At 43.1% G+C, this 13,871-nt stretch overlaps 1 protein-coding gene across 1 annotated transcript in view; it reads left to right on the plus strand.

Moving 5' to 3' along the window:
• The window catches only part of THEMIS (thymocyte selection associated), an 82,484-nt gene extending 81,245 nt beyond the window's left edge, over positions 1-1,239 (plus strand). The window contains exon 6 of the mRNA XM_009281535.1: positions 1,079-1,239. Coding sequence (XP_009279810.1) covers positions 1,079-1,239 — 161 coding nt within the window. The remainder of the gene's footprint in view (positions 1-1,078) is intronic.
• The last annotated feature ends 12,632 nt before the right edge of the window (positions 1,240-13,871 follow it).

Raw genomic sequence — 13,871 nt, forward strand, 5'->3', positions numbered from 1 at the left:
ACTCCGGTGCTGCTCCCCTGGCTGGCCCTGCTGCTGCCTGACTCTTCCCCACCATAGCCTGGGCCAGGGGATGTGGTGGCTCTAGAAGGGGGATGTGGGGCACTCAGTGACTGATCCTTGTGGGGTCCTGCTCCATGTGACCAGTGGTCCCATGCGTCTTGTGGAGCTACCTGTAGCCCCAGGGAAGCAGTAGGACCACCTAGGCAGAGGAGGAGACCCCGGGGTCTTCTGGCAGCAGCCTGTAGCTCACTGGTGTAAGCTGTAATGTGAAGCTGTTGCTGTGCCAAGACTCAGAGCAGAGCCCGCCCCAGCTGCAAAGAGGCTTCCCGTGAGGGTCTCTGCACTTGTGGGAAAAGGCTACTGCTTTTTGGAACGTTTGTCCTCAGTATTGCCCCAGGCTGGTCTAGGTGGACGTATAAAGAAATGTACTCCAAAACTTTTCATTTTAACCTCAAGCCACTTTCAAGCCTGCATCTTTGTTTGTTATATTGCCTTCTGAATAAGAAGAAACTGGGGGGTTTGGCTCTAGGAAATCCCAAAGTAACACCGCAGGTTCCTAGCTGCAGAGGCTCATCTCTTCAGGCAATGAAACCCAAGAGCATGGGAGCACATCTGCAATAGGGATGGTACATGCTGCACATGGCAAGTGGACTGCTCTTCTCTTGATACAGTCAGACAATTTTATCTGCCTGCTTTTATGCTGTCAGTGATCACACTTTTTAACCATTTTAATAAACCTTAGAGTTATCTGTGGACAGCTAGCAGGGTGTGGACAACAGATTATCCTGTTTGCCCACAGACTTCGAGGTACAAGTATTATGCGAAAACTGAAATAGGGATTCTTAAGAGTGAAGACTCTCTTATAAAATGCTCAGCTGGGTTTCATTCTTGATCTGCCACAGATATTGTTCAGGAACTTGAGCAAGTCATTTAAGATCTCTGTGAAAATGAGAAAAGTGAGGAGAACATTGTTTTCTTTGCTTTTTGTTTTTGTGGTTGTCTGTATGAATTGTACATTTTTTCAGGGCAAGGGCAGAGTCTTCCATTTCCTTACAGTTATTTTTTGCTAATTGCTCAGGTCTAACAAATAAGGCACTTGGAAAGTGTGAGGCAGAAAAGGAAAAGGAAGAAGAGCACAACTATGACTATGTGGATGAAAACATAATTGAAAACATCAGAAAAGTATTTCAGGACACCACCGTTAGAAATAAGCATGCACTCTCTGAAGGAAGAAGGTGAGTGTGATCTGTGATCGCTTATGGATGCAAACAAGTGCAGGCAGACTGGCCAGTAACCTTCACCCCCCAAAACGAGGGAGGGTTTCCCCTGGGAGCTGCCGCTGTTGCCCCCAATGTCCTGTGAATAACACAAGAAAGGCGTCTCTGAGCTGCCACCTGTGACACCCTGTCACTCTTAGCGATGTCACCTTTGTCAAAGTGGTACCTATTGTCAGCCTGGTGATAGAAGTGCACAGGCAAGACCAGGTTTACAGATAGAGACAAAACCTTAATTAGACCAACAGTTACCCTTACAAAAACACGCAGAAACCCAGAGAAAGGCTTTGTATCCAAAAGCCTGTCTAATTTTGCTGATTTGTGCCAGTTTGCTGTAAGAAATTATAGTACTCTAAATGCAATCCTTTTCCTCTTTTTAGAAGTGGATGCCTTGTTGTGCATGATTAAGGTTTGTCTCTTAAAAAGTTTTCAGGAACTATCTGTGTCTTCACTAAATCCTCGAGGTTCTGCTCTGGCAGTCTGCAGAGTGCTAGTGAAGAGGGCCTTTGCTTCTGAAAAGCTCCAACCATCATTTCCAGCTAAACACATTTTAGACTTTTTTCCTAGATCTGAGTGAAACTAGTCCCAGCTCTTTTCACTCACAGCTGAACCTTCTATGAACTTCACTTGATTTGGCTGAATTGCTTCTCTTGTTAAGAGAAACCCCTGAAAACCCAACAAAACTTGAAATGTGTTTCAAAGATTTTAAAAATTATTTTAATATGAAGTGGTATTTTATTTCAAGAAAACTTGAAATGTTGTGTTTCAAAGATTTTAAAAATGATTTTAATATGAAGTGGTATTTTATTTCAAAATGTACTTAGTATTTATTTTAAAATGGCATGCAATGTTTCTATTCTGTTTGAGTTAAGCAGCTCACTGAATCTGAAATAAGCTCTTATTTTTTTTCTGAAATGCTCAAACCCCTCAGAAACATGACATCCAGGGCAGTGTGCGGTATCTGTGCGGCCATCTCTTCCCCTGCTCACAGTCACAGAAACTCCAAAGTTACAGGAAAGACTGAAAAATGAAACAAAGTAGGGCGTTTCACATAATGCATTTTTCCTCAGTCCATATGCCACTGAGGATGGGGACTTGCTCTGTCACGTAAAGAAGTCAAGAAAGAGAGAACGAAACTCTCGTTTGACTAAAATAGTCCTTTTGACTAGAGGCATTAAGGGAAAAGCACAGTTTCAAGAAGCAATGCCAGCCTAGAGATCAGCCTCCAATTATACTACTTACTGTTGTGGCATCAGCTCCTTTAAGTCTTTACCCACCCGCCCTTTAAACCCCCTATCAATAGAGGCAAGGTTTCACTTTACCAGTTGTCTCCTTTGAGGGCTCTAGCAAAACATGAAAGAAAGGACCTTTGCTGCCTTGAGGGAGATCACTGTCTGTCTTGGATTACGAAGCAACCCCATAAATTATCATCCTCAGTGGATGACAGAAGTATCCACCCTCTGAAATCATCAGCTAGCCAAGGAGCACGTAGCTCCTCCAGCCTGCTGGTCTCCCCCCGACCATTATGGCTTTTATCTAGCACTTAAAATTTCTATCAAGCTTCTGTGCTTGCGCTTGTGAGCATTTTGAGGAATATGGATTTGATGTGAGCATGTGAAATTAACCTTTAATGTGGGCAAAAGCCCTATAAAATTTCTAGCCAGATAAAATGATTGATGGAGTTTAAAAAATCAGCTTTTGCACATGTATGCTACACAGCTGGTTGAAGGGGCTATTAAAAATAACCAAATTAGCTGTTTTAGGCTTATTTACAGGCAAATAATTCACAAAAAAGAGTTGTCTCTTGCACCTGTGCTGAATGCCTAACATCCGATCAGGTTAGTTCTACTTCAAGGATTCATCAGTCAACCATTTCCCACCCACGGTCCCTCCCTTCCTCAGGACATTTATGCTATTTATGAATATCCACTTTTAATTATTTGGTATATATAATCTATCAAAATTAAATCTATTGATCCAAATTACTTTTAAATAGAGTCATTAGGGGGAAAAAAATGTTTTAATGAAATACAGAAGTAAACCTCAACAGTCAGGTGTACTTTGAGAAAATCAGTATTTATTATTTGCAGTGTTTCATCAGCCCCAGAAAAATCTGTCCACAATCAGGGCCAAAGCATGCCAGGATGATACTATTAAGAGCTAGTCCTCACCCTAAGTAGGAGGGAGAAAGAAAGAACAGAGATTTGCCTCAGGTCATTGCTATGTTAATTTTGATAGAATAAATGTGCCCAGAGGGTCAATGATGTTAACATGACCTCATCACTCCAGCACAATATACAATTAAACAAGCGACTTGACTACAGATGCCTCAGCTTGCTATGGCAACAACCACCATTAACATATTTTAACCTTTCATTAAAGATTCAAGAGAAAGTAGGAAAAAACCCTGGAAGCACTTAAAATGTGTGGCTTTCTTTTTAACAACACAAGTTTCTTTCCTTTTTACTGCCATGAGTTGGTTTTTGGGGGATTTTTTTTAATAAGGAAAGCCCTCAGTTTGACAGTCTTTAGAAGGCATTAAAGATGTCAGTAGTGGTTTTTCTTGGGTGTGAGAAAAATGGGGAGAGAAAAGGTTCATTACAATGAACTGGAATAGCTCTGGTGCTGCTATAACGTCTCATCGCATGTCCCTGCAATCAAAAATGAGATGGCGGCATGCAGGAGCAGCAACAACAACAACAAACAACAGCAAAACCAGAGAAGGCAGCTTCTGTCTCCAGTGCTGATAGCTGCTTGTAACCTCATGGCTGGAAAAGGACAGAAACAACATGGTCCAGCCACCTGGAGAGCTGAAAACGAGTAATGGTGTCAGGCTGTTTCATGACCTTGCTTTCTGGATTTTAACTTCACACAAGTGCTGGAAAAGGAATGGTCTGAGCTGACTAAGCCTGGGTGCTTATTAAATAGGAGCCAAAAAAAGGAAAAGTAGAAAAGAGAGAGAAATGCAATAGGGAATGAAAAAACTGCAGAGCTGTGTTTTTCTCGTCACGAACTCAACAGTTGAGGCGGTTTTGTCTGAACAAAGTACTTTCCTGTATTTTCAATTTGTACTGATTTTTTTTAAAAGTAATGGTATGAAACAGACTGAGGTGGAACTTTTTTTTTACCTTGGTTGTGCTGAGATGTAGATTCTTGCATAACAGAAGGCTGCAGACAGTGCTATAAATGAAAACCAACCTTTCTGACCCCACCACATCTTCATTAATCTTTTTGTACTGTTTTTCTGCGACATTTCTCTGGAGCTTTCATACCACTGACACTCTAAGCTAGCTGTTTCTCTCATAGCTGCACTTGTCTTTGGCTGAAAGGCTGAGGCAAACTTTGCAGCCTTGGGGATATTGAAGTGAGGAACCCAAATCCGTGACTGGAGTCGTGTGTCCTCAGCACTTTTGAAAGTCCCTCTCCTCCTAAGTAGTATTCAGAGCAGATTTGAGGGCATCACCTACTTTGCTAATTTTCATTGTTAGGTAATTTTTCTACTGCCTGGTGTTTTCACTTTTCCCTAATGTGCAAACTGAAGCTTTTTTCCCAGGGTGCAATCAATGGTGATTACAGAAGGAAGGAAGAGTGGAGGGAACAAATAAATAGTGTGCTGCTCCGAGAGCTGCAATTCAGTTCTTGGCTTTGACACAGGCAGGACTTCAAACAGCCTGTCTCAAAGCAGTTGTAGGTTCAGAGACCCTAAGGGCAGGGAGGACTACCAGATGACCATGATTATCTAGATGTTCTTCCTACATGCACAGGTCTTGCCATTCCCCTAGAGGGCAGATTAAAACATGCATTTTTGTACTGTGGCAGAGCTGGGAACAGAGCCCACTGGTGAAGTCTTAGCATGCTGGCATATTGCCATTAAATATTAATTAAGTTATTAATTAACTTCCCTTCAGGCCTGCATATCTGTTACCCCAGCCCCAGGGCACACCCTTTGGAAGCCTCTCTCCAAGAGGCGGGTATCTTTTCTCCTGTGTCTGCCAGACCAGCAACATGACACAGGCATCGCCGGCGTAGTCACACTGGAGAAACACCAGGAAAACTTTTTGCTGGAGTCACAGCTTACATTGTGTGAGCTCTTTCGCCCTGTATAGGTCAAACATTTCCCTAAACTGCATAAGCTATACTAGTAAAAGAAAAATTTACTGGTATGAGTTTCACACACTTAGGCAGAGTTGCTGGCATAGCTGTGTCGGAGTCATATATTAGCTTTATTTTTGCTGTAGTCTTGGGTTTGCTGGTATAATTGTACTGACAAGCCATTTTACAGCACAGACGAGACCTAACGTGCAGCCATTAATTTGACTCAAGAGCTCATTCACCTACACTCTGTGTAATTTTTAAATCCAAATGTAAAGGTTTCCTGTTTCACCCTGTCATTTTGTTTTGTTTGTTTTCAGAGACATCTGAAGCAAAATAATTCTGAAATTAACTGGAAACAAATAGGAAACTCTGTCCTTCACATATTAAGATCGACCACAACTGTAAGAAAAAGCTGCTCATGAAAGTGTCCTTCTTGTCTCATGGAAAGCATATGAGGCTGTAATTTAACTATAATAACCCCCTGAGAAACTAAACTGCTTACTCATCCTAAGTAAGAAGTCGAAGCAGCTAATGTCTCATGACCCTTTGAAGGGACAAAGTTCTTCTGTACATATTTATTCATGAATTCAGATAATGATGCCAAGCTCAGTCCTGCATTCTTATTTCACCTGAATTACCAGTTGATTTTCTGAACTACTGTAGGGCACATGCAAAAGGAACATCCCTTACTGAAACAGCTGTATGGTTGTTTCCTTTGGTTTTTGGAGGACGGAAGGGTAGAGAGGGGAATGAAGAGTTGTCTAAGGTGAACATCCATTTCTTTAGCCAGTCACATATGCTTCAGGTTAAGGCTCAAAATTGCAAACGGCCAGATTCTGCCACTCTTTCAGCTGATGGGCAATGCTTTACTGCACAAGTATTACTGTTGCACCGCAAGTAATTCACCCCGGAAAGCCATGCCACTCCTCCTGGAGGGAAGTGCTACTCAGAAGGACCAGGGGTGCCTAAATTAGATAGCATTGCCATCTCCATAACCCCTTGCACAGCTTAAGTTATCTAGAATCACACTAGAGCAGTATATTTTGCTATTATGTTATGTTCAGCAATTTGCTGAAAACACAGCCAGGAAGGAAGGACAGAAGCTGGAGCTGAAAGAGTAGCGTTCGTGCCAGCCCTCCCAACTGAGAAAAAGGCACATGCTCCCTTCTTTAAGAGGTCTAGGAAAAGCAGTACTGAAGAGCATCACCTGCACCTTGTGGTACCTCGTATTCCCACACAAGCATCTGGGGGAAGAGGCAGCCCCAGGTGCCTCTCTGCATCACACGTGAATGGCCAAAACTGCCCCACTGGAGAGAGGGCACAGGAAGAGCAGCAAAATCTCTTCTTCTTTTTTAAACAAAACAAGTGTTTGCTTTGAAGAATTTCCTTTTACTTTATACTTCTGAAAATGAAAAATGAAAGCCAAATGGTTACATGGTATCTGAAAGGATACAAGACCTCCTTGGCCCAGAAGGAGGGACGTCCCTCTGTGGCCTGCCCCTACCCTGTGAGTGCCGAGCAGCTGCAGGGAGAGCCTCTGCTTACACAGACGAGCATCTTGGTGGGCTTGGCAGTGAGCACGTAATCAGTGCTGATATTAGAGCTGCCATATTCCTGTCTGGGATCGCTGTGTGCGGACACACACGAGCTGCACAGGTAGAGTGTGCTTAACATCTTTGGGTGGCACTGGACCTAGTCCTCATGTTCTGGCTGAGCGAGTCTGATACCCATCATTTATGGCATATAAGAATAAGAACTGGGCAGCGCATGCATAGCGAGTGCTGTGTATCTAGAAGTGTTAGATCTAGGGCAAGTGCATATCCCTCTGGCAGTGCTTTGACTCTCAGGGAAAACTATTGAGAACTGATGTGTAAATACACAGTTGGTGTGCCAAGAGTTTCCAGACTCACAGCAGCTTGATCAGAGTGGCATATCCAGAAATCACAGACAGCTGCACAAAATAGTCAAACTTCCCAGACAGTTTTAGAGTGGAGAAAGGGAACATGTTTAGAAAGCTTAGACAAACCATATTTTCAGTCCTACTGAGCAGTTAAAAAGCAAATGCTCTCAAAAGTGCCTTAAATACTTTAAAGAAAAAGACTTTTCAAGCAGACAGTATGGTATCTTCAGACTTGCCTATTAAAATTCTACTGAATGATTAATTTTCACTAATGCAAATTAATTTAGAATTTCTCAATATTGTCTCACATTAATTTATTCAAGATAAATGTTCATCCTCATTAAAATCAGTTACAATTGAAGTATTAAGAATATTGCTCAGAGTGCTTTGATTCCATGCATATGTAGCATGCAGCGTTTTGCATATCACTAGTTAATACAGAGGCTTGCAGGTGTGTACAAAACTTGTAACTGGCTGACACATCACTTGTGGGTATTTGAAATATATTTTAAGCATTTTTCACAAAAATCTGTATTTCTCTTTGTAGCAGCTCAAAACAACTGGGTTTGTTATGCCAGCAAACACAGTCTGGTATTTGAATAAAAGCAATTTGTTGTGTATTTTACTGATGGTTTTTTTTCTTTTTCTGCTGAATGTGATGTTGTCCTCTGCTGGATGTCTGAAAGATATGATATGTTACTATCACAGTTTTCCTTCGCTTAAGTACCAGAAGCCTGACTCCTGCAGCTAGAAAGGAGGAGAGGAAAGCGAACAGCCTCCTGGGCTGCATTGGCAGAGTGGTGCCAGCAGGTTGAGGGAGGTGACTCTTCCCCTGTGCTCAGCAGTGATGAGGCCACATCTGGACTACTGTGTCCAGTTCTGGCTCCCCAGTACAAGAAGGACATGGACATACTGGAGCCAGTCCAACAAAGGGCCATGAAGATGATTAAGGACTTGGAGCATCTGACATACAAGAAGAGGCTGAGAGCCTAGAAAAAATAAGGCTCTCATTAGTTGCCCTAGGTGTTAGGATGGGTGTGGACAGGGTGGGATGCAGTAACTTTCCCAACAAACGTAAGCTTCTTTCAGACATTCTATAAAAGCATTTGAGAACTAGTTTGTGAACAAAAACAAGACTTAGCGGCCATTTTTGCAACTTCTTCCCTTTAAAATGCTTCCAAAGAAGCAATTTCTTTTCTTTGCGTAGATCCTGTCACATAAGGAGTCTGGTTCTGCCACCCTTGTCACATGCAACAATCCTGTCTTGTATATTCAACCTCATTGAGTTCAATCAGTTTTATTCGTCTGAGTAAAGCTGGCAGATTTTATGAACCTTGTAAATATATTAGTAGCAGAGATGTCTCCGGTGTCTTTTCCTCAGGCTCGTGAGCCAACATCATACCCTATCACAGAAATGAGAACTAGCCTGGCTGTTCAGTTTACGTGACGCAGAGGCACAGTGGCATTTGCATTCAGTTCTTGGCATGGAAGAGATGCCGTGGTGCTGCGCTGCAAGGAAAGGACATCCAGTCTTGCTGGGGAAAGCAGAGGGGAGGGAGGAGGCATGAAGTAAGATCTTTGTAAAAGGCTCGTGTTTGATGTTTAAGGCTTAATAAGTATTGTGATTCCCTCGTGCCGTACAGATGACCACAATGATTTCGTACTGTTTGCTAATACATGTTTGACAAAGCTATAATGTCTCTGCGATCCTTGAGGGACCTGGTTATCATTCCCAGACATTACTGCTCAAGAAGACTGCATTCACGAGGGGAAAGCCATTTTCAGCTAAACACAGACCATGATCGCTATGCCTGAAGAGAACACAAGTGTATTTAAATAATAAGATATTTGCTTTGCAAAAGATTGGCATAAGCTTTTGCACAGACCTGTTGGCTTAAAGGCTTATCTCTTAACGCTAAGAAGTATTTCCAGTGTGTTCTCACTGAAGGCCTGCGCAGGAGCAGCTGCTTCTGCAGCACTCCATGTGTGCATAAGCCCTTAATGAGATGGAATTTTCTGTTTGGATGATCAACATGCACATTTTTTGTATATCCAGCCTTTGTGCCTGGGAAGATAAGAAGAATCTTCTCCCTCCATTCTTCTTTAAATGCCAAAAGCTCATGTCAAACAAATGCTTATCTACCACGCTCTTCCCAATAAGGAGCCGCTGTTTATTCTTGCTATCTCTTCATTTAAGATGTTTGATACTTTTCCTACCTCTCCTAAGACTGCCAAAGTGTTTACCTAACATTTTTTCACTTTGATGTGCCTGTACCATGTTAACTTTAGACTCCTTGACACCATATTAAAACTGATAGTCTCCAAAGAGAGTTTTCTTGCTTATACTTCATGTATTAGTGGCAGGTTGTTGCTGGATTTTTTTTTATTTTCCTCCCTCCTTTTTTTAATGTGCCTGTGTGCTAGCAGTGTTCTTGTGCTTTACAACAATACATCTCTTTGACGATCTTCCTGTCTTTTTTCTTGAGTTTTTGTACTTTCTAGGATAGCCTTTTACGACTCTTTCTCTGGGACTGATAAACCATACAGGTCTGATCTAAGCGCAGACTGCCAGCTGCTGGCAGGCTGCGCAGGAGGAGGGATTACCCTGCCTTTGCCTTGCTGCTGCTGGTCTTGCCCCAGTCCACTGCTGCCGGCCACTGCCAGAAAGGCGGTACCAGGCTGGGTAGCTCAGTCTGGCCATTTTTACATTCTCATGCAACTTTAAATTCCTCTGTGTGTTAAGATTTGGGAGTATGTGGAAACAGCTACATGGTATCTCGCGGGCCTGATCCCACCAGGATTTAAGAAATGCCTGTATGTACAAGTGCCTTATCCCCATGCTCTCCATGACACTGTCCCTACGGCTCTGGGCACAGCAGCGCTGGCAGCCGGCAGCTCAGGCCAACCTCGGAAAGCAGCAAGGCTTGCTTCGCTCTTCCTAGGGCGGCCTCAGAAGTTTCAGGCTTTCTTTCTTGTAAATACACCAGCTCTTCCATAATCCCCCTGGTCCTCGTGGCACGGAGGAAGGGTCTGAGCGGGGCTCAGGGGATTGCCCCACGGGGTACTGCAGCTACACTGCCAGCAAAAAGGCTCTTCTCCTTTTTCCGCCTTATTCTAGCTTCCCGTTCTTAGGTTCAGCGATCACATCTGTTAGTATTTCAGGGCATAACATTGCACAAAAGGAGAGGTAGAAACAGACTGTCTTTCTAAAATTAAGCTTTTCTCCAGTCTGCAAGGTTGGTTTATACTATCGTTATCTGTCCCGCCATACCTGCCGCAGTCCTTTCCTGCAAACATACGCACAAATAGTTTGTGCAGCTCTTTTCCACAGCTACAAATGGTTTATAGAAGGAAGTGAGAGACATTAAGGGTTTTATTCCATTGCATTTTCTGTCCTGGAGAGTTTGGTTAGGCATGAATCAGTTAAAAAACATGAAAAAATGATCATGTTTTTTCTAGATAAAGATTACATAAATTGAGTCCTATTGTAACGAATCTTTATGTCATTCTGCCTCCATTCCTCGTCCTCCGAACCCCGTTTTGAATGACTGTCTGTGCTTCCCAGCCGGAGCAGCCCTTTCCAGCCAGTGCAGTCTGGCAGGTCTGTAGCCCCTGGGCTCTCCTAGAGATCCTTACCAGCCCCTGCCTGGGACTACGCTGCATTTCACGCCACTGCAAATTGTTCTTAAAATGCCTCATGGCCCATTGTGTCTCATCTATAGTACAGAAGATTAGATCCAAAATTAGTTTAGGTTCAGATCTACAAGCATACTCAAATTCTTAAATCATATAAAAAACATCCTATTGGGTGTTAGGAGCCCAAATGCCTCTGTGGGTATGGGCTGTAAGCACTTCAAACTTAAATAGAACAGAGCCCACCAAGTGCTCTGATGTCCAGCATCACTGCAAAAATGAAATGACAGTGGGAGAGGTGGTATCAAGCCGGGATTTTTCTTTGAATATTAAACTGAAGGAAATATCAGACCTTTTTTAGGTGCCAGCTCTTTGCACTCTGTATATGAAGGCTCAATATGAGATCTGAAAAAGGCAACGTCTGCCTCCTGGAGCCACCGAGGTTAGGGTGAGGGAAATGTTGTAAAAAGAGTGTATCATCCTGAATCTCACTGTCCTCAGTAGTGAGAACTGGAGGTCCACAGCTCACAACACCCTGCTGAGGAGGGCAGGCAACATGCCCTGGTCTGAAAAAGTAACTGAACAGTTTTGTTTTGGGAAATGCAGAGTTTTTTTAATGTTGTGCACTGACAGTTGAAGTACTTACACTAGGTTCAGTTTTGTTTTCTATCTGGGAGGGTCCAAATCTACATCATCTGCTTCCCAGCAAAACTTCTGAACTGCCAGGCAGCCCAGGCTGCCCTGGGCAAGAACATCTTTGCTCTCCCTCCCTCCCTGGCAGGTGTAGAGGAGAGTGCTTTTTCCCCCCAGCAAAAAGCACTTTATTATGCATTAGAGAGCACAGGCTGGAAAGAAAGAGTGCCCAAGTAATTCTGCACAGATTAGGCATCATAGGGAAGGGGAAACCCAAGAATCCAATTCCTGCTTGAAAGAAAAAATGGGGGTTTGCATTTTTGCTAATGACTTCCTTGTGTGTAGGCCCTGTAAGATCTATGTCTTGATACCTAAGAAAGCTAAAGAAGTGACTGCTGACACCTGCTTGCAGCTCTGTGAAGACACAGGTACCTTTCCTAGAGAAAGGGAAGGGTGCCATTCCCCTTATGGAACAAAAAGGGAGATTGCTGAAGAGGTCAGCCCTTTCATGTGTCTATTACGTGGCAGTTTAGGACAGTATTTGGTAAAGCACAGGTCCATTCTGCAGTGGCTGTACTCCCAGTTGCAAATACGTAGACAAGTACAAGAACGTCACTTCTGACCGTTCCTCAGAAATGCGATCGCTCTTGTAAGAAAGACAGTGAAAACGGCACAGGTCTCAGAAGTAAGGAGCTGACTTGCCTAAAATGAGCCTGGATGACCTTGGGTGTGAGTAGAGTAGACTCAGGAGGGGAAGGCGGTGGTTCCCCATCAGCCCTGCAGAGTTGTGGGAGGGGTGCAGGGGTCAGTACTATTGTCCAAGCTTTGAGGATGGACAGGCTCTTTCCTGGTGGATTTTTATTCTCCCAAGTTCGTTCTTTATTGTGTACTACATTTCATTTCTAACCTTCCCTCCCAAACGTTGTTTGTTTCCATCCCCTTAGGCTCGCTATTTGCAAGCGTGTACAGAAGTTTAACTTCCTGGCTTTCTGGAGCTGCAGCCAGTTGTGTTTATGCTTTCTTCTAACAGCACCTCTGTCAAACAGAAACTGGCCCTGCTTAATGCCAAGCAGTCCTCAGCAAAAAGATTACATGTGTAAAAGGCATGAGAACAGGGCTGCAAACCGCAGACTAATGCTGAGTAAGAAAACCACTTCTGCTTTGTGAGTCCGCCTTGCTGGGCAAACCCCTGCTTTGGTAGTTGTCAGCTTTTGCTAGCTCTAACTAGCAAGCAGACTCCTCCAGTGCTCTCCCATCCTTCTCCAGAAACATCCTACCATACCTGTACGGCCTTCTCTTGATACTTTTCTCTCTGCTTAGTTTCTGATACCTGCATGTTTTCTTACTAGGATGCATCTATTCTGTTTCAAGATATCTGGCTCTGCTCTACTTGTAAGAATCCACCATCCCGCGTTTTGTCTAAACTTTTATACGTGCCTCAACCTCCAAAGCGCAATTGCTGGCCAATTTCAAAAGCCTTTACCTGACTGGTTGGCATGCTGGATTAGGACAAAGTGTCTGAAATACATAAATGCTCGATGCTGTATTAAGAAAGATGGTTCTTTTTCAAAATACTGAAGTATTTCCTAATGTTGCCATAAATTCAGGTAAGGAGATATTTGCTTTTTAAAAACGTGTTTTACAAATATCCCCTCAAGTGCAGCAGTTTACAATTTATAAGTTTGTTTTCCCTATTTGTATTAATGGCTCTTTTTGTTTTCTCAAAGCGCACCTTAGGTTAAATCTAAGTTAACCACAGAAAAGGTCAGAAATTTTTTTCAGACTTTTCTGGAGCACAACTAACTTAATATTTTAACAGCTGGCAGCTGTGGTAATTACTTTTAGATTATACCTAGAGTCTGTTGGAATCTAATTACTCTGATCTATGAACCAGGCGACTAAGGCAAAAACTCCCACATTTTCTTAGACCTCATTAATGTATTTCCTTTGAAAATTGTTAGCTAATGATGGTACATTAAGAGTTTATCCATAAAATGACAATGAATAATTAAAACCTTTGTCCCGGGACATTAAAGGACGGAACAGTGTTTAACTGCTCAATGTCTTGATAATTATTTCTTAATTTGCAGTGCAAATATCGTGCAACTTTGGGGAGAAAGGACCAATCAAACTGGGAACGTGGCACGGAAAGGCAGAAATAATTTTCTTTCCCTTCGTTTACTGGTATCCGGCTAGGATAATAATCCAGGAGGTGTGGAGACTCCCGAGGAGCTGACGTTTCTCCCGCTGCCTGCAGCTGGGCTAGCAGCACCGGGAGGCACAGAGGGCTTGCGCCCGGCGGGCACACAGCGCCCGGCCGGTTCATACAGCCAGCG

The sequence above is a fragment of the Aptenodytes forsteri genome, unplaced genomic scaffold, assembly GCF_000699145.1.
Source record: "Aptenodytes forsteri isolate BGI_AS27 unplaced genomic scaffold, ASM69914v1 Scaffold82, whole genome shotgun sequence".
Classification (NCBI taxonomy): Eukaryota; Metazoa; Chordata; class Aves; order Sphenisciformes; family Spheniscidae; genus Aptenodytes; species Aptenodytes forsteri.